Genomic DNA, 21941 nt, shown 5'->3' on the forward strand with positions numbered 1-21941 from the left:
AATGGTGAAACAAGAAATGAGATTGGCTTCATTGTTTCTGCTGATCCCAGCATAGTGCAGGATGTAGAATTGATAGGTATGATAAAGTGAAGTGATCATAGGGTATGAGGGCTAGGATTCACCTCAATTTGAAGGGAGGAAGAGCTGAATTGGTCAAGAAGAAATAGGTCAACCAAGAGGCAGTAAGGACAAAAAGCAGACAAATTCAGGCTGGTACTTGCAAACAAATGGGCTGCCTTAGAACAGAGAGATGATGGCATAGAGCCAATGAATGAAACCTTAGCTAGGTTGGCTTCAGAGGCAGCAATTGAAGTGGGAGGCAAGGCACCAAGGCGACCAGTAGGCAAGCTCTAAGTAACAAAGGACCTAATGAAGAAACGACAAAAAAATGAAAGTGATAGGATAGAATTCGTGGAACTGTCAAAACTGATTAACAAGGCGAACATAAGGGATGTTCGAAACTATAACGAGGGAAAGACTGTAGAAGCCGTAAAACATGGACGCAGCCTGAAATAGGTGGGAAAGAAATTTGGCATAGGACAAACCGAGATGTATGCACTGAAAGATAAGCAGCGTAATATCATCAGCAATCTCGAAGATATAGTAAAATAAGCGGAAGAATTCTATACTGACCAGTACTGTACCCAGACGAGTCAGGATACCTAAATTAGAAACAGTAATGAAGAGGATATAGCAATTCCTCCTATAATTAATTATGAAGTCAGAAGGGCCTTGCAAGACATGAAACGAGGAAGAACGGCAGGAGAAGATGGAATAACAGTCGATTTAATCAAAGACGGAGGAGACATATTCCTTGAAAAACTGGCAGCTCTATATACGAAGTGTCTATCGACTGCAAGGGTCCCAGAAAACTGGAACAATGCAAGCATTATACTAATCCACCAAAAGGGAGACGTTAAAGAATTGAAAAATTATAGGGCCATTACCTTCCTCCCAGTATAGTATAAAATATTTACCAAAATAATCTCCGATAGAATAAGGACAACACTGGAATTTAGTCAACCGATGGGAGCAGGCGGGTTTCAGGAAAGGTTACTCTACAATGGATCAAATCCATGTCATCAATCAGGTTATCGAGAAATCCGCAGAGTACAATAAGCCTCTATATTGGTTTCATAGACTACGAAAAGGCATTTGACTCAGTAGAGTTACTAGCAGTCATAGAGGCATTACGTTATCAAGGAGTACAGAACACTTACGTAAATACCTTGGAAAATATCTACAGAGGTTCTATAGCTACCTTAATTCTACACAAGAAACGCAGGAGGACACCTATAAAGAAAGAGGTCAGAGAAGAAGAGACAATCTCTCCAATGTTATTCGCTGCCTGCTTAGTATTCAAGCTATTAAATTGGGAGTAAAATCGACAATTAAAGCTATTAAATTAGGAGTAAAGATTGACAGCGAATATCTCGGCAACCTTCGGTTTGCCGATGACATTGTTCTATTCAACAACAATGCAGGCAAGTTACTACAAATGATTGAGGACCTTAATATACTAAGGACCTGATTGAGGACCTTAATATACCTTAATATATAGAGTGCAAGAGTTGGGTTGAAGATTAATATGCAGAAGAACAAAGATAATGATAAATAGCCGGGCAAAGCAACAAGAGCAGGATCGTCAGTCGGCCTCTAGAGTCTGTGAAGGAGTACGTTTAACAAAGTCAAATAATCACAGGGAACCCTGATCATGAGAAGGAAATTCACAGAACAAGAATGCGTTGCATCGCATACGGCAGACATTGCCGGCTCCTGACATGAAGCTTACCATTATCATTGAAAAGGTGTACAATCAGTGCATTTTACCAGTGCTGACATATGGGGCAGAAACGTGGAGACTGACAAAGAAGCTTGAGAACAAGTTAGGACCGCGCAAAGAGCGAAGGAACGAAGATTGGTAGGCATAACTTTAAGAGACAGAAAGAGAGCGGTTTGGATCAGAGTAAACGGGTGCCGCCGATATTCTAATTGGCATCAAGAGGAAAAAATGGAGCTGGACAGGTAATCTAATGCGCCGGTTAGATAACTGTTGGAGAATGTTGGTTACAGAATGGGTACCAAGAGAAGGACAACGCAATCGATGACGACAGAAGACTAGGTGGCGCGATGAAACTAGGAAATTCGCGGGGGCTAGTTGGAATTGATTGGCGCAGGACAGGGGTAATTGGAGGTCGCAGGGCGAGGCTTTCGTCCTGCAGTGGACATAAAATAGCTCATGGTGATGCTATTGCTCAGTCGTTCTTCATAATCAATTTTACTGTGAGCTTCCCTCACTTCAGAACTTGTCTATCCAATATCACCCGGCACAGCTTCATTTGTAGTCTTCCCGTGAGCACCCAATGTGAGGCGTCCCACTGACCTTTGGTTGCCATCAAGTCCTGGTTGTACCCCTGATTTCAAGCAAACAACCGCATTTCCATAAGTAAGGCCTGGAACCATCACATCTCCCCACGCACCCTGGAGTACCTCGTACAATCGCAATAAAAAATACGTGGCCCACGGCTCTGGGCGCAGGAGCCTGACGCCAATTTCCGCCCTGACTCTCGTGCGGCCAAGTCACACGCTTGATAAATTTTTATTCGCATTTATCTTTCAGCTCTCTATAGGCAACAGCTTAACGGTATACACGCACACAGAATTAGCCACAAGGAAGCAAATGAATTGGTTGACTCCTGTTTCCGCGATCTGTGCTGGCACCACACGCATGTCTTCCAGCGGCGCTTGTTTTCGAAAACCGCATGGCGTTCAGGTGCCATCTCGGCCACCCGGATGCAAGAGGCCTATGGACGGCTTTCGAAGACGCTCGCGTCCTTTTTCCCTTCTAGGCATTGGAGTAGAAAAGCGGCGGCCATGACCAAACAAAACTACGACCCCGCTAGCTCGGAGTTGTGAAAAAGGAAAAGGAAAGCACCTACATTCGCTGCGAATAAAACATAGACTGCCGTTTCATCGCCTCTGACTGCCCGTATGTGGTCACCATCGGGGAAAAAGAGGGGCAGGAAGAAAACACGTCGGGACAATCTAGCTCCAAAGAATGGAACTCGAAAAGGACAAATGGAAACAAGTGGCACCAACCGACATGGCCGATTCGAGCGACGCCGAGATTTACTTTATGGAAGTATGTGTCACTTGTGACGACGAGTACCTTCGGCTTCAGCCCATAATTCCTTCCCAAAGAACCCTCCTCCTTGCTGCGAAAATCCTTCATTTTAGCATTCCAAACGAGTGGACGCTGCACAACTTGACTGGTGAACAGCTAGTTGAAGACCGCGCGAGACATTGTAACCTGGTACCGCACGTCGTCTGCTGCAAATGTCTGCTAAAATCGTCTGCTTCAGCAGGCGAGTTCCCCGGTTTCCCGCTACGCCCGCTTCGACCCCGCCTCTGCCACGTGATCTCCACGTCCTGCTCAAGGCGCTCCGCCATTGGTTGCCGCTCTCGCCGCTCGGGAATTTTTCCAAATGTTGCGGTCATGATCGCAGCGACGCGCGCTGCTCGGAAAACCGGTTTTGGGAAAGGAGGCTTGCTCACGCGACGGGCGCTGCGCCGTTTCTGGCCCAAAATCGCTTGCATGTGAAATAGGCTTTGCTCACGCCGCGGCCGCCGCGTGAGCACTGCGCATGCAAGCGATTTTGGGCCAGCGCGGCACCCGCCGCGTGAGCAAGCCTCCTTTCCCAATACGTTTTCCGAGGGCGGGCCTACCTCAAGTCCCTTTCGGCGTCTCATTGACGGCAGGAATGAGGCAGGACCGGTGATGACGTCAACCGCGTCGCTTCCCTCTTTCGTCGAAGGAGAAGTCCAAACTGCATAAACAGGTCTCCACGGCAGGGGTCAGCAGTTCTGTGGAATTCTGAAGGCTGCCAGTGGATTCGTCGTCGTGCTCTGTGCCCCTGGACTCTTAAATTCGAACCACGGAAAGGGTTCAGCAGTTTCCTGGAAATTTGCAGCTTGTAACCAAGGGCAACCACATAAGAACGAGGGGGAGGGGGTGCCAGCGCCCGTGGCCTCGATGTAGGCACGCAGTGTGGCACAACATCGGTGAATACGCCAAACGTAAAAGCTAAAACACAAACCTGATCAAATATTTATTATCCTAATCATTCAAAATTCGTTGATTAACTCCCCGCAGGGGCGTCTGCGCAAGCAGGCGTTTGGTGTGTTGCGACACCACATACCCGAGCACACGAGGGTTGGACCCTCTTGCGTGTAGCCGTGCGCGGCTTAGCCGTGTCTGGGGAAAAGGGGATCCTGGGGGTTGAGCCGAAGCTGCGTGTTTGGACCTTTAAGGCCCCCCGGCGGAGGCAACACACCTCTTCGACCTCGGCTTCACATAGACGGCACCTCCAGGCTGACCCACCTGGAGGAAATCGGCAGTCGCCTTTTCCTGTCTATCTCTTCCTACAACCTTCGTCTTTCCCTTACTTTCCACCTTTCCTGTCTCCTTCTCTCTATTTAATTCCTTTCTCCTTGGCGGCAAGGGTTAACCCTGTGTGGTTATCCAACCTTGGGTGCACCATATTTGGTTATAGTGGCGGCGTACGACTGGCGTCGTGCAGACTTGCATGCAAGCTCTGCCGCGTCCCCTCGTTGGGCTCCGTGGTGGGCGGTCGGTGCTGTTGCCGAATGTATACATTTTTTCATGGAAACTCCTTTCCCCAAACTTCCTGATCACCCTCAGAAACGAGGGCGCACCGAAGATTTATTCCAGTTTTTCGGACGCCAAATCCAAAGCTTCCCCCGCTTTCACGTTATTCACTCTGAAAAGACAGACAAACCAGTGCGAACCATTTCACCGTTCCTTGTGTCAAAAACCTTGACTGATGTTTTTGGTCCAGGTTACAAGGCGTCGAGGATGGCAAGCGGCGACCTCCTCTTGGAGCTCCGCGACCAGAAGCAATATGACGAACTACCAAAGCTAGTGTCATTTGGGGAGACTCACATAATAGTAACCCCGAACCGTACAATGAACACCACCCGCGGTGTTGTGCCGGATGATGATTTGCTTGAGCTGACTGAAGCGGAACTCCTGGAGGGCTTCAGCGAACAAAATGTGATCAATGTCAGGAGAATTAGGATGAGGCGAGAAGGTAAAGAGATTCAGACGAAGCACTTAATAATCACCTTTGGTTCAAGTGTCTTGCCCGAGTCAATCGAGGCCGGGTATATCAAGCTCCGTGTCAGGCCGTGCGTGCCAAACCCACTCCGTTGTTTCAAATGCCAGCGCTTCGACCACAGCTCGCAGAGCTGCCGAGGTCGCCAAACTTGTGCTAAATGTAGTGCCCAAGAACACACCACTGAAACTTGGGAGAATGCTCTCCACTGTGTAAACTGTGATGGGGAGCACGCTGCGTACTCGCGGTCGTGCCCCTCCTGGATGAAGGAAAAAGAAATAGCAACCATCAAAGTAAAAGAGAACATATCGTTCAAAGAGGCACGCAAGCGGGTTGCATACCTGCCCAAGAAAAGTTTTGCCGAAGTGACGCGTCAGGGGGCAGCGACCCAACGGCCACCGGTGGCTGTCCTACCCACAACCAGCGAGTCGGCAGTCACGCCATGTGTCCCCGCGGCGGTTGCAGCTAGCGCTGCTCCGTCAACCGACCAGACGGGACCACCGACCCCGAAGGTGGGCGCAGCCGAGGCTGCCCCAACCTCCGCGGCCCCTTCCAGCGCTGGCAACAGCCGGCGCAGCCAAATCCCCCAGGGAGCCCCATCGACCTCCGGGCTGGTCGGTGCAGGGGCCTTGCCCTCCAAGGCAGGGCCCTCGCTGGTAAATTCTCGCTCGCAAGAGCACGTGTCCGGCGCCTCACAAAAGTCAATGGACACTACACCTATCCTCAAGGCGCACCAAGCGCCTAAGGAGCGGCGAGGCTCACTCGAACGCTCCAGAAAGAGCAGAACCCCCGTTACAGGGCCTCGAAACAGCTCTGTCTCTTAAGGCATCACCTCCGTTTCCATACACACAGCGCTTATATACTTTCAAAATGGATACACAAATTATTCAATGGAACGTCAGATGTCTTTTTAGGAACCTTGATGACGTGCAAGAGCTTATCCAAAAACGCAATCCAAAAGTGCTGTGCCTACAGGAAACACATTTGAAACCACAACACAAACTTTCTCCGACCATATGTCAAGTTCCGCAAAGATCGCGATGATGCTGTCGTATCATCAGGCGGTGTTGCCATTTTTATTCATAAAAGTATTTCCTGTCAGCGTTTACAGCTACAAACACCCCTTGAAGCAGTGGCGGTTCGAGCTGTTCTCCTAAACAAACTCATCACCATTAGCTCTCATTACGTGCCCCCACACTACAGGTTAACAAAACATCAATTCCAATCCTTTATAGATCACTTGCCAGAACCTTATGTTCTTCTTGGCGATTTCAATGCGCACAGCTCCCTGTGGGGCGACTCTCGTATAGACGTGCGAGGAGGTCTTGTTGAACAGTTCCTTTTTTCTTCAGATGCGTGCTTGCTGAATAAGAAGAAACCCACTTATTACTGTCTTGCAAACAATACCTTTTCTGCAATTGATCTGAGCATAGTTTCCTCGTCTATACTGCACGAACTCGAATGGGAAATTACGAATAATCCCTACGGAAGCGACCACTTCCCCATACTATTAAGAACACTTAAAGAAAACGAATATCCACCACAGGCTCCTAGGTGGAAGATTGACACAGCAGACTGGGAGGAATTCCGAAACTTAACTAGTATATCATGGGATGACATGTCTTCTTTAGAACTCGATGCTGCTGTGGAGTACTTCACAGCCTTCATAATGGATGCCGCATGTAAATGCATACGTGAAGTAAGTGGCTCGGCATGCAAACGGCATGTCCCGTGGTGGAACGATGAATGCAGAATCGCACGTAGGAATCGGAACAAAGCGTGGGGGTTGCTACGCGCTTCGCCCACTGCAGAAAATCTTGTCAACTTTAAGAAAGTAAAGTCCCAAGGCAGGAGAACCTGCCGACAGGCTAGAAGAGAAAGTTCGGAGAAGTTTTTATCGAGTATAAACTCTTATACAGATGAGGCCAAAGTACGGAACAAGGTAAATAGAATTATAGGGCGACAAACATATTCACTTCCTCTGGTAAATGCACAGGGCGATACACTGCAAGATCAGGCAGACTCACTTGGGGAGCACTTTGAGAGCGTATCAAGTTCAAATCATTATTCGCAATCCTTCCTTAAATATAAACAAATAGAAGAACGTAAGCCATTAACAAGAAAATGTCGAGAGAATGAGCCTTACAACCGTCCATTTAGTATTGCCGAATTGAGAGCTGCCCTGAGCGCGTGCAAGAGCTCCGCACCAGGATGTGATAGTCATGTATGAAATGCTCAAAAACTTACACAATGATACGCAAGTTACACTACTCCCACTTTTCAACACCATCTGGGATGCAGGGTACCTTCCAACCGCGTGGAAGGAAGCCATTGTGGTCCCTGTTTTGAAACAAGGCAAAGACCCTTCCTCAGTGGCAAGTTACCGCCTTATAGCCCTCACAAGTTGCATTTGTAAGGTTTTTGAAAAAATGATAAATCGGCGACTCATTCATTTCCTTGAACAGAGCAAAATGCTTGATCCCTATCAGTGCGGCTTCCGAGAAGGGCGCTCCACATCCGATCATCTCGTACGTGTTGAAGGGAATATTCGGGATGCATTTATACATAAACAGTTCTTCCTATCGATATTTCTCGATATGGAAAAGGCGTATGACACAACGTGGCTTTACGGAATCATAAGAGACCATAAGCATCCACGGTAATATGCTTAACATAATAGAAAGCTATCTGTCCAATCGTACCTTCCGGGTAAAAGTCGGCAATGCACTCTCACGTCCTTTTACGCAAGAAACGGGTGTACCCCAAGGAGGCGTACTCAGGTGCACGATCTTTATCGTGAAGACGAACACGCTTCGTGCTTCATTACCACCGGCCATCTTTTACTCTGTCTCGTGGACGACATTCAAATAGCTTTCAAATCTTGTAACCTCGCACTCTGCGAGAGACAGGTACAGCATGGCCTGAACAAAGCGTCAATGTGGGCAGATAGGAATGGATTTAAGATCAATCCTAACAAACGCTCTTGTGTTCTTTTTACAAGAAAGAGAGGACTCATCCCAGATCCTTGCATAGAACTGCGTGGACAACAGATACCTGTAAACAAATAACACAAATTTCTAGGTGTCATACTTGACTACAGACTCACTTTCGTCCCCCACATTAAGCATCTTAAAGAAAGAAGTATAAAAACAATGAACATAATCAAACTTCTATCCCAGACTACATGGGGTAGTGACAGGAAGTGCTTAATATTTCTCTATAAAAGCCTCATTCGATCACGACTAGACTATGGCGCCGTGATTTAACACTCTGCCGCCCCGAGCGCACTAAAGATGCTAGACCCAGTCCACCATCTGGGAATTCGACTGGCCACTGGCGCTTTCAGAACGAGTCCCATACAAAGTTTATATGTAGAATCAAATGAGTGGTCACTTCATCTGCAGAGAACATACATCAGCCAAACATATTTTCTGAAAGTCCACTCAAATCCTCAACATCCCTGTTTTAATACCATTAATGACATGACATATGCTACACTCTTTCGCATACGTCCCTCCGTAAGACAGCCTTTCTCGCTGCGTGTGAGGGAGCTTATTGTAGAAATGCACGTTCCACTCCTCGAGCTTCGCCTAATGCATCCAGCCAAGCTGCTACCTCCTTGGGAGTGGCAGCTCATACAATGCGATATATCTTTCGTGGAAGTCACAAAGCATGCTCCAGAGATTGAAATCCAGATGCATTTCCGGGAACTCCCGCACAAATACTCCTGCACGGAGTTCTACACAGATGCATCAAAGTCACACGACGGGGTGTCCTATGCAGCCGTCGGTCCATCCTTCTCGGAATCCGACTTACTACATCCGGAAACTAGTATCTTTACGGCTGAGGCCTACGCGCTGCTGGCGGCCGTAAAGCATATAAATAAATCACAACTCCACAAATCAGTTATATATACGGACTCCCTCAGTGTTGTGAAGGCCTTGATGTCTTTCTATAATCACAAAAATCCAGTATTTAACGAACTCTACTCCGCACTGTGCAAAGCATATATATCTAACCAACATGTGATCATATGCTGGGTGCCTGGACATAGGGGCATCGAGGGAAACGTTCTAGCCGACCAGATGGCCACATCAATTTCATTGCATGCAGTTAATCCTACTGCTTCGGTCCCTGTCACAGACCTTGAAGCCTTTCTTAAGAAGGAAACTACGAAACCACTGGCAACGCATGTGGGATGAAGAAATAAATAATAAACTGCATGTAATAAAGCCACAATTAGGTTTCTGACCTCCTGTAACAAAATCCCGCCGGACAGTTGTCCTATTCTGCCGTCTAAGAATAGGACACACTTTTGGCACACATAACTTTTTACTCACGGGAAACGAGACTCCAACCTGTGGTAGATGCGGGGAGAGGCTGACCGTCCTCCACGTCCTACTGGAGTGTCGGGAAGCCGAATCCGAAAGAAAAAAAGATTTTATCTTAACATACCGGCACCACATCCCCCTTCATCCTGTTATGTTACTTGGTCCAGAACCACTCTTTGACACCAACGCCGTCCTAGGTTTTTTGAAAGTTGTGTTGCATGTTATTAGCCCCACACGTTCGTAGCGCTTCCTCTCTTCAGAGGATGCCGCTGCGATAATTATTTTGAATAGCACATGCTTCTAGGCCCTTGTGGTTCAAGGGCTCTGGCGAGGCAGTAGTGCTGTAAGCAATTTAACGTCTCGCATATTTTAAACAATGCATCATTCTTTTACGATGAATTTTAATGTTCATAGTATTCGTCATTAGTCATCGCCGTAATTTTACAGCAAGTAGATTTTACGCACTCTACAGCGACTATATTTAGGCCACTTTACAGCCAAGTCACATCTTCCATAATACATCGTTAACACTACCACTTGTCATGGCGCTCTTTGGCCAAACCTGGCCCTTGCGCCACAAAACACCACACATCATCATCATCATCGTTGATAAACTGTCGGCCTACGCAGTGCCGCAAGTGCCGCATGGGCGCTCCTATTTATTGGCGAGCTTATAACAAAGTTCTTACAACTGATTCCTTGTAAGCGCGTGCGCGATCTACGCTGCCTGCCATGTATAAAACTGACGCAGTGGCACAATAAACTTAGTTGGAAGTTTGCGCTTGGTGTGTCGCCTTCTCTCACGTCCGTGTCGTTTTGTAGTGTCGCGCAATATCATTTAAGTAATGGATTACCAACTTGCCCGGAATGCTGCTCTCATAAAAAGCCTTCGTTGAAAGCTCGCTACCTCATTGTTTCCCACGTGGTGTATGCGCGTGCGCAAGCGGACCGTCGTTAGTGCCGAAGAGGGAGACTTGCTGTTCATTTAGGTTTACGCACGGCTGTCAAGACGCAAACGAATTCCACCGGTCTCCCGTGTTTCGCCTGAATTACATGCTCTTGTCACTTCGCGTTTACTTTTACGCTTCCAAGGAACCTGTGTTCCCTTACTGTTCGATGTTGCGCTCATGCGCTGTAATTATTTTCTCCAATTTATTTTCACTGTGTTTTCCCTTTGTCTTACCTTACCTTACCTTTGTCAAGAACCTGGAAAACGTCAAGTGGACCAACACAGCCATGGACCTCGGTAGCGATCATTGCATCATCGAAGCTGTGATCAAGACTGCCCGCAACAAAACGAGGACCTTTAGGTTCACTGACTGGGACTTGTTCCGAGCCAACCGCTCCGAGCGCGTCCTTAACGATGATATGGACCTAGACTCTTGGTGCGACGAGATAAAGAAGGATGCGGCTAGAGCCACCAAGGAGGTGACAACCGATCTGGAGGTGGACAGGATGGACAGTAGGCTGGCGCATCTTTTGGAAGCCAAGCAGGCACTGCTCGCGAGATGGAAGACTCAGCGCCATAACAGAAGACTACGCAAGAAAATCTCCGATATAAACAAGATGATAGAGGCTCATTGCAAGGTGCTATGCAAGCAGCAATGGGACGAGCTGTGCGACTCGGTGGAGGGCCAGCTCAAGAACGGTAAAAGCTGGGGTCTCCTTAAGCACCTACTGCACGATGGCAACACCAAGTCCAACCAGAAGAGAGCTTTGGCGAAAGCTGTCCATTTGGCCACCGACTCGACTCCAGATGAGGCAGTCATGGAGCACCTCATAGACAAGTACCTGGCGGCCACGGACGATCCGGTGCCCCCCCCCCAGTTTCCCGAGTACGAAGGGCGTGACGTACCATCTATGGACGAGGATTTCACCGTGGCTGAGGTCAAGCGAGTTCTCGCATCCCTCAACGGCAGATCTGCACCTGGGCCCGACGGGATCACCAACAAAATGCTCAAGCATCTCGACGACGCCTCAATCGAGTTTCTTACGCGCAAGATGAATGATATCTGGTGCAGCGGCCTCATTCCCAAGAGCTGGAAAACAGCCTACACAGTACTCATACCGAAGCCAGGTAAAGCGCCGAGCATCGACAATCTAAGGCCCATCTCCCTGACGTCGTGTGTTGGAAAGATGGCCGAGCACGCCATGCTTAACCGCCTCACTGACCATCTCGAGTCTAACGAATGCTATACACACAACATGATTGGCTTTCGGTCGGGGCTTTCGACTCAGGACGCCATGAGACTGATCAAGCACCAAATCATTGACTCTACCTCCGCCGACACTAAGGCAATTCTCGGCTTGGATCTGGAAAAGGCTTTTGACAACATATCGCACGCCTTTATTCTCAAGAGCCTGACAGAGTGTAACGTCGGCAAACGGGCGTACAATTTCGTGCGATCTTTCCTTTCCTCAAGGTCTACTAGACTGAAGATTGACGAGTTTTTGACCCACGAAATCCAGCTTGGTCCAAAGGGAACACCTCAGGGTGCGGTGATCTCCCCGACGCTGTTCAACATCTCCCTGATCAACCTGTCGAGGGCCTTGAACAAAATCCCCAACATTAACCACACGATCTACGCGGATGACATCACCATCTGGTGCTCCAGTGGATGTGAAGGGCAGGTCGAGGGTGCTTTGCAAGAGGCCATCGATGTGACGGAGCGGTATCTAATCCCCACCGGGCTAAGGTGCTCGCCCGCTAAATCCGAGCTTTTGCTCTACAAAAAGAGGCCCAGAGGCGGTTCACACCGATCCTGGAAGCCAGCAGCAGAGAGCCACATTACATTATTCACCGGTAAGGGCTCCCCAGTATCGCGGGTAGACACTATCAGGGTCCTAGGAATGTTTATCGAGTCAAACGGGGCCAATGGAGCCGCCCTCAAACGCATTTGTTCCAAGACCGAAAGCGCCCTCGGCCTGATCCGAAGAATCGCCAATAGGTACTGCGGAATCAAGGAAGACAATCTGATCCGGATTATCCACGCCTTCGTGCTCTGCCACCTCGCTTATTCAGGGGCTATGCACAATTGGCTCGTATCGGAGCGCAACAAGATCAACGCCTTAATCAGAAGAGTCTTCAAGCTTGCCGTCGGCCTTCCCATGCGAACGCACACAAAAGACCTTCTCAATTTGGGAATTCACAACACGTTCGAAGAAATCGTTGAAGCCCAAGAATTTTCCCAGTTTGTCAGACTCTCCGGTACCCCAGCGGGCCGAGCTATACTTGGCAAGCTGGGACGTAACCCCATGGTCGTCAGTCTCGACGCTGTGAAGCTGCCCAGCGACGTAAGGTCCAAAATTTACATACACCGGGTGCCACGAAATATGCATCCCACCTACAACGAAGGACGAAGGCGAGCCAGGGGTAAAGCTCTGCTCGCCAGTGCCCGCTTGAACAAGGACCGAACATGCTTCGTAGACGCTGCTTCCTACGTTCACGAAGAGGCCTTCTCCTCAGTGGTCATCGACTGTGATGCTAAAATCCTTCGCTGCGCTACCGTCCGCACTTCTAATTCCAGCGTTGCAGAGCAGGTTGCTATTGCTCTTGCATTGACGGACAGTGTACATGACACGATTTATTCGGATTCTAAGGCCGCTGTCAGGGCCTTTCAGATAGGAATGGTGGCTCCCCAGGCCCTACGTATCATCCAAAGTGCCAAAGACATCAAACATCACTCTTTGGCCTGGTTCCCTGCGCACCTTGGGACCATTGAGGGTGCCTTGATCAACCCCAACGAGGAGGCGCACTCGGCTGCACGAGGTTTGACTGACCGTGCGCTGGGCAACGCGTCCTCTCCTGGGCGACCCGAGCCTCTCTGCTCGTACAACGAAATCTGCAAACACAATTATCTGTCAAGAAGAGTCCTACCTTCGCCGCACTCCTCGCTGTGCAGGGCCCAGGCAGTCACTCTCAGACTACTGCAAACAAGCACTTACCCGAGCCCCGCAGCGCTACACACAATGTACCCCGACCGGTTCCCAAGCCCGGATTGCCCTCTGTGTGGTGACTATGCGGACTTCGAACATGTCCTGTGGGGCTGCGCCTCTGCCGGTCCTCCTTTCACTCAAGAGGAAATGAAGAAGCTGATTAGGGCCCAGGATCAGACCTCTCAAACCCTGGCAGTCCAGAGGGCTCGCGACAGGGCCGTCAGGTTCCACCTGATGGTCCCCGAGTGGGCCTAGCCAGGTGGCGTGGCGTTTGGTTACGTCTCTAGTGGACAAAATAAAGTTGTTTCACTCACTCACTCACTCACTCACTGTGTTTTCCCTGGTTGTGCAGATCCTTATCGAGAAACTTCTTCGATCATGTGCCGGGCTGAAGACTGTCTATGTCCTTCTGCGTGCCAAGGATGGCGTTCAACCTAGCGACCGGCTCAAAGAGATGTTCGAGTGCCCAGTAAGTCATTTCTGTTGCACGCAGTTTTCCCATTCTGTAGCACATTTTTCATTAATGGCATTGGCGCCAAAAAACCAGTGCCGTTGATGCCGCCGCATGGTGTGTTCTCGCTCCACGTGAATACCCGACACAGACATTTGATTGACGTATATTTATTTAGATTTTAGAACGAGGGACAAGACTAAAAGAAAACAGTCTACGGAAAAGCTTATGCGGCCGAGTTGCGAAAGTCTAGCATTTCCTGCGCCGCCGACGCGACCAGTATTATTCACAAACTGAAATGTGTTGACCGAGTCTCGAAGGGACTGACAACTGGCCAATATGTGAGACATTGATGGAAGTTAAATGATCATGACTTAGTGATAGAATCCAAACACGCTGTTTGCGATTTAAGTTGGAATTACAATTTTAAAGTTGCAAAGACATTCTAAAAACAGTAAGTGGCGAGGCCTGCAGCGGTGAAAGCGTGATACTTCGGATGTAGTCTCAGATTACAGCACGTAAGTCGACTGTTAAGTACAGCATAATTGTTGTCTAAAATTCCAGTTGCTATATTGTTGCATTGTTGCACTGGCGCTTTATTCTATGCTTCGGAAATCAAAAGCACATTCAAAGCTATGGCACCACGCTGAATTGGATATCACGTGTAAAAGCGTCGTTGCTTTTTCGATCCAACTGCTTTTGTTTCGACTGGTTAAACGCCAGCGCAGTTGGACGAAAGCCAATTTAGAAAACATGAATCGGCTTGATAAACAAAACCATTTCTCACTGCTAAGGCAGCACTAGTCGTCTGCCTTGCGCTAATGCCGGCGTATAACCGCTATCGCGCTAACCTATCACCGTTTTCAGCACGCTTCCAGTGAACGACTACATCCTCACTGCAAATAAAAAAATTACGTTAAAAAATGTTCCCCGCGTTTCCACGTTACCACTTCATGATTACATTCTGACCAGCGAGCTTTCCATTGCACTATAAAAGTGGGTACCACGAAAATTGGTTGTTAGACCATTTAAGTATAAGCGAAAGGCCCTTGAGTAAAACCAATTGCCCAAAATGATCTCGTTCAGCTGATGCGCCAGTTTTACTCGAGTCAGGCGTCTCCCATAAAGAATTATGTCGCAGTTTCGCACAAAGTGCGAAGCATCGATTGCAATAGCAAGTTATTAGGCAGCAGTAGGCTAGACAGACGAAAGATAACTTGTAAACATGCACTTACAAACTAAATGAAGCATCCTGTCACGCGTGCAAAGGCAAACATGAGCACATCTCACTCGATGACCGCAGACGCTCGCTGTCAAAACGCTGGCGTCAGGAAGAGCGAATTGACCGTCGTGCGGCCTCTTACTTGAACGCGAACTAAGCGACGAGAACACAGCGCAGACGAAGCGGCGAGTCTGCACTGTACAGATCGAGACAGCGGGCGCGCCATACGCACCCGCCGGTGCGAAATGGCCTCCGCCCCTGCTGCCGCGCGATGGAAAACGGCGCGCTTCCTCTCGCACGAGATCGATCCTTCTCGCACCGTTACACTCGCAGCATGCGGGTCGCGATGTTCTTATACTGAGCATCACGGCGACGCCGTACATTTGCCTGGGGCGTCCTTGTGCTCCATAGAGCTGACCGATCAGGCACGCATGCATTTGAAGCTTCTGTGCGAAAAGGAGACAAGACCGCGACACGTCCCTTCCATCGTGCTGTGCACTGCGTGGTAGCGATGATACTATACTAACAAGCCGCACTTTCATTGTCTTCAGTGTGGCTACCGCCCTAAGCACGGTTGGGTCAATCATAAAAAAGTCGGTTTCACCCAAAAGACGACGCATCGATTGTGATAGAAAATTAGCAGACAGCAATAAATGTAAGGATATTAGTTTTACCTGCCGTATGAACTTGCAAACAATGGCTTACAAACTAAATTAACAAGCGTAGTGTCAGTACGCACAGACAAACATCAACGCATCACACGCAATGACCGCCGAAACTCCCTGTCAAAACGCTGGCGTGATGAAGCGCGGCCCAGCAGCGAGCAATTTCGTTCTGAGTGGCGAGAACACAGCACATGCAAAGCTACGAGCCGTCGATGTACAGCCGCCCTGATTTTTAATAATATAGCGCGAGCGTCGACTGAACTGCTGGTGAGCGCCGTATAACGGCGATAAGCGTGCAACAATAGCGTGCAACAAGGCGAGTGCAACAAGGCAACAAGGCTCGTGCGCGAACTCTCGCCTTGTTGCACGCTCATCGCCGTTATAAGGCGCTCACCAGCAGTTCAGTCGACGCTCGCGCTATATTATTAAAAATCAGGGCGGCTGTACCTATATTGTGCCCCCAAAGCAGGTCGCTTTCAAGATAAATTCAACGCGGCCGCGCCACACGCACTTGCTGCCGAAGTACAGCGCCCTTTCGTGCCGACCCGCCCTTGCACGCTGACGGCGAGCTTTCTCGCGCTCTTTTCTGGTGCGCGAGATTGCACCGCGATCGTCGGCTCATTCTCGCAAGCTCGCGCACGCAGCCTAAGGCACGCGGCGACGGCCTTATCGCCCTTGGACGTTATACGGCGACGTAAAAATGCGGCTTAAGTGTGCATGTAATTGCTGTCGCAATAAAACACAATTTAAGGGGCTCTTAATTATCTCTGCGTGAATGAATGCGAAAGCGTTGCGACTGGTACGGGATGCTTAGACATTATCCCACAACGCAAGCTTGAGGGTTCGACTCCCAACAAAGGTTTTGGGTTCGAGTGCCTTAACTCTACCTTAATTCTCTGTGCTTAACTTCGCCTTGACACCGTAGGTGATGGGCTCGGCTCCCACCGAAGGTCGTGGGTTCGAGTGGCTTAACTCCTCCCTAATTCACTGTGCCATAACTTCGCCTTGACACTGAAGGTGAAAAGCTCGCCCCCCCCCCCCCGCAAAAAAAAATCGTGGGTTCCAATATGCTAATGAACTGCGCCTTAACACCACATGTCGCGGATTCGACTCCCACCAAAGGTGGTTTTGATTGCCTTAATTAACTATCCAAATTAATTGTAGCTTTATTAACAACGCTTTAATTAAACCAGAATTTCGTGGGCTCGGCTCCCACCAAAGCTCGTGGGTTCTATTGTCTGAATTAACTGCATCTTAATATAACTGCTTTAATCAACTTCGCCTTAACATCAACGGCCCTGGGTCCGACTGTCTTAATTAACTATATATTAAGGTTGCCTTAATTACCTCGCCTTAAGACCAAATGTTGAGTTCGTAGCCTTTTTGGACCATCAGTGGCCACGCCAACTGGGCCAGATTTTATCCCTCCTGAGCCATGTTTTCGCATTAAAAACAGAACCGACGCAATGTTGCATGACGCAAAGCGTGTTTGAGTGTACGCGAGGTATGGCAGCAGTAGTACCGGATGACAGCTTCGTCGCCTGTCTGCGTCACGAGGGCGATGCTTGGCGATTGAAGAATGCTAATGAGGGGTGTATGCCCATTTAAGCGCGACAAGCATCCGAATAAATTTATGCCTCACACTGCTTGCGTGTCAGTGGCGCATTCATTCTGGGTTTTTGGCCAAGAGTGAGCACAGAACCGGAATTGTCTGTCCGGGCACGCGCCCTTGTTTGTCTGGTTGGCGAGACAGCAGCCATCGCGTATGCCGTTGCCCAGGTTATATCGGCAAATGTACCCAGCGAGGGAACGACGCCAAACCCCAAGTGAGAGGCAAAGGATATAAAATATCACTGGGCACCCGCAACCTGCCAAACTAAGCCGCAATACCTGGATGCCCATAATTCTACTAATATTACGCAGCGGCACTTTCCAGTTGATAACTTATGGGAATGAGTTTCTGCAGTTCAGCCGTGACAATAGGCGGCTTCCCAGGCGAAACGAAAACGTATTAAGGAAAAGGGCGTTAGGTTCGAGCGGCTGCGATCTTATTCTCCAGGTCTTTGGCAGAGTCAGAGAGGAGAACCCGTCTGTGCTCAGTAAGGTGGTGGCTGTGGCCGGAGACATCCTGGAGCCTGGACTAGGCCTGGGCGACGAGGACGTCGCCGAACTTGCAGAGAACGTCTCCGTTGTCTACCACTCTGCGGCTTCCGTGCGCTTCGACGAACCACTTCGGTGAGCACTATCTTAATACATTCCTTAATTATTTGCTAATTTGCTTGCGCTCGTAAAGCCGTGCTTTGAGTTAATTATTCTGTATATATTGATTGAGCAGTACCTGCGCCGATTTTTTTGCATTTATTTATTTCGACTAATGCAACCTTTTGTTAGCTATAAAAAGATGCCAATGAAATCTTTTTCTGCGGTTACGATCTGTATTTACACTCTTGTAGTGGCCATCTATAGCGCTTAAAGTATGAGCAGACAAACATTGCGTAGAAAACTTACGTTAGAGTGAGGGTTCACAAACACGCAACCCCGTGGTTTTCACATATGAACATTCGTCGCAAAAGCATTTCAGTTCATACAGTCTATGAGCTGGTCACAGGAATACTCAGAAAAGGCTTTTTCGTTGTCCGTGCAGAAACCTGCCGCGCAGATATACAACATGGCTGATGCTTCCAACGATTTTTCATGCCTAAACGCTAAGAGTCGTCGTTCTACTGCATGTTCGAGCCTGCTCAAAAGTAGACGATATGGGCGGTGATGTGTGTGCAACGTTATTGTGGTGGCTAATTAGATTCATTGAATATCACCGAAGCATTACGTGAAATACAGACTGGAATCATTTTCAGCCTTCACTGGCGTAAATTGAGTTTAAGTTTTGTGAAAATAGACCATGGATATGATGGTGAAACATTTTATTTTGTATGCGGTTAGGCACCAAACAAATCAGTGTAGGCAGCGCGTCGGACGTGCTGGAGGCAAAAATGCGTCACGTAAGAAAAATGCTCTATTATCCTTTGCGTGAGTTTATTTTGTATCCACTGTATGACGTACCTCCCAGCCTGTTTGGTGCCAACCGATTTCATCTGTGCCTGCAAATTTGCCAATTTCAACACAATAACTGGCTGCCGTACTCCACTGCATTTTTCTAACGCGATAGCGTTAAGTGCTCCTGGTATTCGCTGTCGGCATCCGCCGCCGGTGGCCATGTCCGTCGTAAAAAACCATCCCGAACCGCAACCTCTGCAACGACGCACAATTTCTCACCACAACACGCAGGCCCTCCGCAAGCCGCATAAGGCGTTACTGAACTTATTAAATTTCTCAAAAAAAGATTCGTAAGAAAATTCGTAAAGTCTAACTGACACACAACCTACAGACATGGTAGCGCCGGATTGCAGTTTGAACAAACGAGAAAACAATTCTGTAACGCGAAAAATCAAACCCCTTTTTCCTTGCCTGCGGGGCCTATGAACCATTGATGAGTCAATGCTTGTATTCTCTTCCTTACAAGGGTAAGAGAATTGCTCTGCCCTGCACTGCCGCCGGGATCGGCCCACCATTGTTATCTATCGGGCACCGTGTCGTAGAAAATACGGAGTCGGTGTCAACGACGCCCGATAACACTATCAGGTTCCACTCTTAAAGCCGAAGCTTAAGCGAGCTCTAAGTTTTTTACTTGGCGCCCATTCTGATATTTTATTAGAGTACAGGTAATCTCCTCTATACGCCGTTACTCGTCAGGTCCAACTTCACGGACTTCTTGTCTTAACTAGGCTAACTGCAATGAGATAACTTCTGATAAATTTGTTAATAATGTGTAGTGTACATAGTTAAATGGACCCTGAAACAATTTTGTCGATATTGTACAAACGTACTGAATCTAAGTGCTCTGCGTAAAGCGTGTAATTTATTACAAGTTTTTAAAAATGTACATCGCTGCCGATCGCAGCACACTGCTCGGCGGAATTTTCAGCCGCCCCTACCCATGTGACGTAAATCACCCACTTGACGTCAGTGGAGCGAGCTATCCGATTGGATGCCCAGGGCACGTCGTCGATAGTTTTTTCAAGTTTATGGTGAACAAATGATGTTCGTAATAGTTGGAATGTTAGTAAATTTGTCTCTATAAAAATAAACAGAAATGGAATGCACAAGAACGCTAAAGTTGCTTTATCAGCTTGAGTTTATGCCTCCATCCATCCGTCGGAAGGTCCAGCCCGAATACCAGATGCGTTCGGCGCTGCGACAGAATGCTCGCGCTGCTTCGACAGCTCTCGCTTGGGGTCGACTGCCAAGCGGCTGCCGGAGAGGCTTCGCGCACTCACTCCTAGAGAAACGGAAGTAGACGACACGATGTGCCATCACGATGCAGAGCCAGTGAAGGCGGAGCCAATCACTCGGCGAATGTGTTGAGGAGAAAATGCATGGCTATGGAGGAGGGTAACTCGTAACCTTCCGGAGCTCTCTTAATACGAAACGCTTCACAAAAATTGTGGTGCGAATGAATAACTTTAGCTGCACCCTACGCGTCTACAAAATTTGTCTGAACCATTTCAAGGGCCCTTTAAATGAAGCGATCTTGCCAAAGTTGTATGTGGTAATTGTGTATCTTGTCATGAGCCATTACACAGCGGTTACACAGATAATGCGTTCACCTAGTGGTTAGCGGATATGACGCAAATTCCACCACGCCCAATCCGAGATTTCCAGTGCACCGCGGTCACGGCCTAATCTCGGAACCCAAATCGAGAAGCCACGCTGAATATCAACGTGGTCATATGTCATTTCCATAAAGTAGTAATAGCAGCGCATTTATTTTTTAATTTTCGTAATGGAAACGTTTATTTTTGCGAGCTTTTCATGACGCATCCACGCTTGTTGCGCACGTAAAATTTGGTACGGAGACATGGACTGCGAAGAAATAAGGAGCGGGCATTTGGCAAAACATATGCTCTGCGTTCTGTTCCTTCTCTGGTCAAGGGAAAACTCGTGTGCTCAGGCAGCATATCAGAAAAGAAATCGGAGGACGCTTATGCTTCCCCTTCAAGAGTGCAACGCGATAGCGTTGACGTCGACCCGCCAAGGGGTGTAAGACAATGCACTACGGCGCAGCGATCACTTATGAGGCACCCCGCATGGGACTTTTCACCCACCAATCACGCGGTGAGCGCCGAGCAACGCAGTGTTCGGCGCGGCAAAAAAACGTGCGCCCGAGCAAGCGGAACGAACTAAAGAACTCGGTGTCTCGGAAGGAGAAACGATCTACGCGAGCCAAACGGCGTGATCGGCACGGACAACCGGGCCGCGACGCGCCATGAAGGCCGACGCGATCATAGAGCTGACGCCTCGATGGGATCGTCCTCTATCTAGCTTGGGAGCACCGCGCAGACGCATGACTCATCGGAAGCAGCTCAGCACACATCGCAGGGTACGCTTTCCCACCAGACGCGCTACGGCGCAGCGATCACGTCAGAGACGTCTCGCATCGGACGCTGCACCTAGGAATCGCGCTGTGAGCGGAAAGAGGAGCCGCGTCGCCTAATCACGAGGGTTCGAGTGACGCACGCTGGAAGTTGGAAGGGGAGTGAGCGGGGAAACTTAATGAACGCAAGGGTAGTGGGGCATCCTCGCACCGGTCCCCGCACGGCCCGAAGGCGAGAAGCGGGCGAGTGGCGCCCCACGTGTCGGGGCAGCGCCGCACATTGCCAGGAGGGTGTCTTCTGTGTTTGTTTTAAGATGACTCAGCGTGTGCGCAGAGCGCAGAGGAAATGTAGCTGAAACCTACTTCGCTACTCGTGTAACTGCGACTTCTGTAAGTTACATGCTCATAATTACCGATATACACCGCAGTACAACTTTCTACGGCACATTTCTAAGGCAACACCGCATTCACTAGAGGCGCTTTTGTACCGCGTTGAACCATCGCACTCGTCGCTGAGTGGTAGCGTCTCCGTCTCACACTCCGGAGACCCTGGTTCGATTCCCACCCAGCCCACCTTGCAAGTTGTTTTTCTTTATTAAGTGCCGCCCGGGATTTATCGCTCACGGCCGCCGGCACAGACGACACCGGCTTTTCTGCGACACCAGCTCCTTACCGTGTTAATCAACACAGACACAAACACAAAAGGCTTCTGGTCATTAACCAAAACAAAATTTAATTTGTGGTTGTGCTAAAATGAAATTTCCACACCT

General features: G+C 48.9%; 1 protein-coding gene across 4 annotated transcripts in view; it reads left to right on the plus strand.

Annotated features, from left to right (window-relative positions):
* Positions 1-21941, plus strand: part of LOC135908702 (putative fatty acyl-CoA reductase CG5065) — a 141968-nt gene that overhangs the window by 64375 nt on the left and 55652 nt on the right. For all 4 annotated transcript variants that reach the window (XM_065440566.1, XM_065440565.2, XM_065440563.1 and 1 more), the window contains 2 exons: positions 13755-13871; positions 17800-17975. In XM_065440566.1, coding sequence (XP_065296638.1) covers positions 13755-13871; positions 17800-17975 — 293 coding nt within the window. The remainder of the gene's footprint in view (positions 1-13754; positions 13872-17799; positions 17976-21941) is intronic.

The sequence above is a fragment of the Dermacentor albipictus genome, chromosome 3 (assembly GCF_038994185.2).
Source record: "Dermacentor albipictus isolate Rhodes 1998 colony chromosome 3, USDA_Dalb.pri_finalv2, whole genome shotgun sequence".
Taxonomy (NCBI): Eukaryota; Metazoa; Arthropoda; class Arachnida; order Ixodida; family Ixodidae; genus Dermacentor; species Dermacentor albipictus.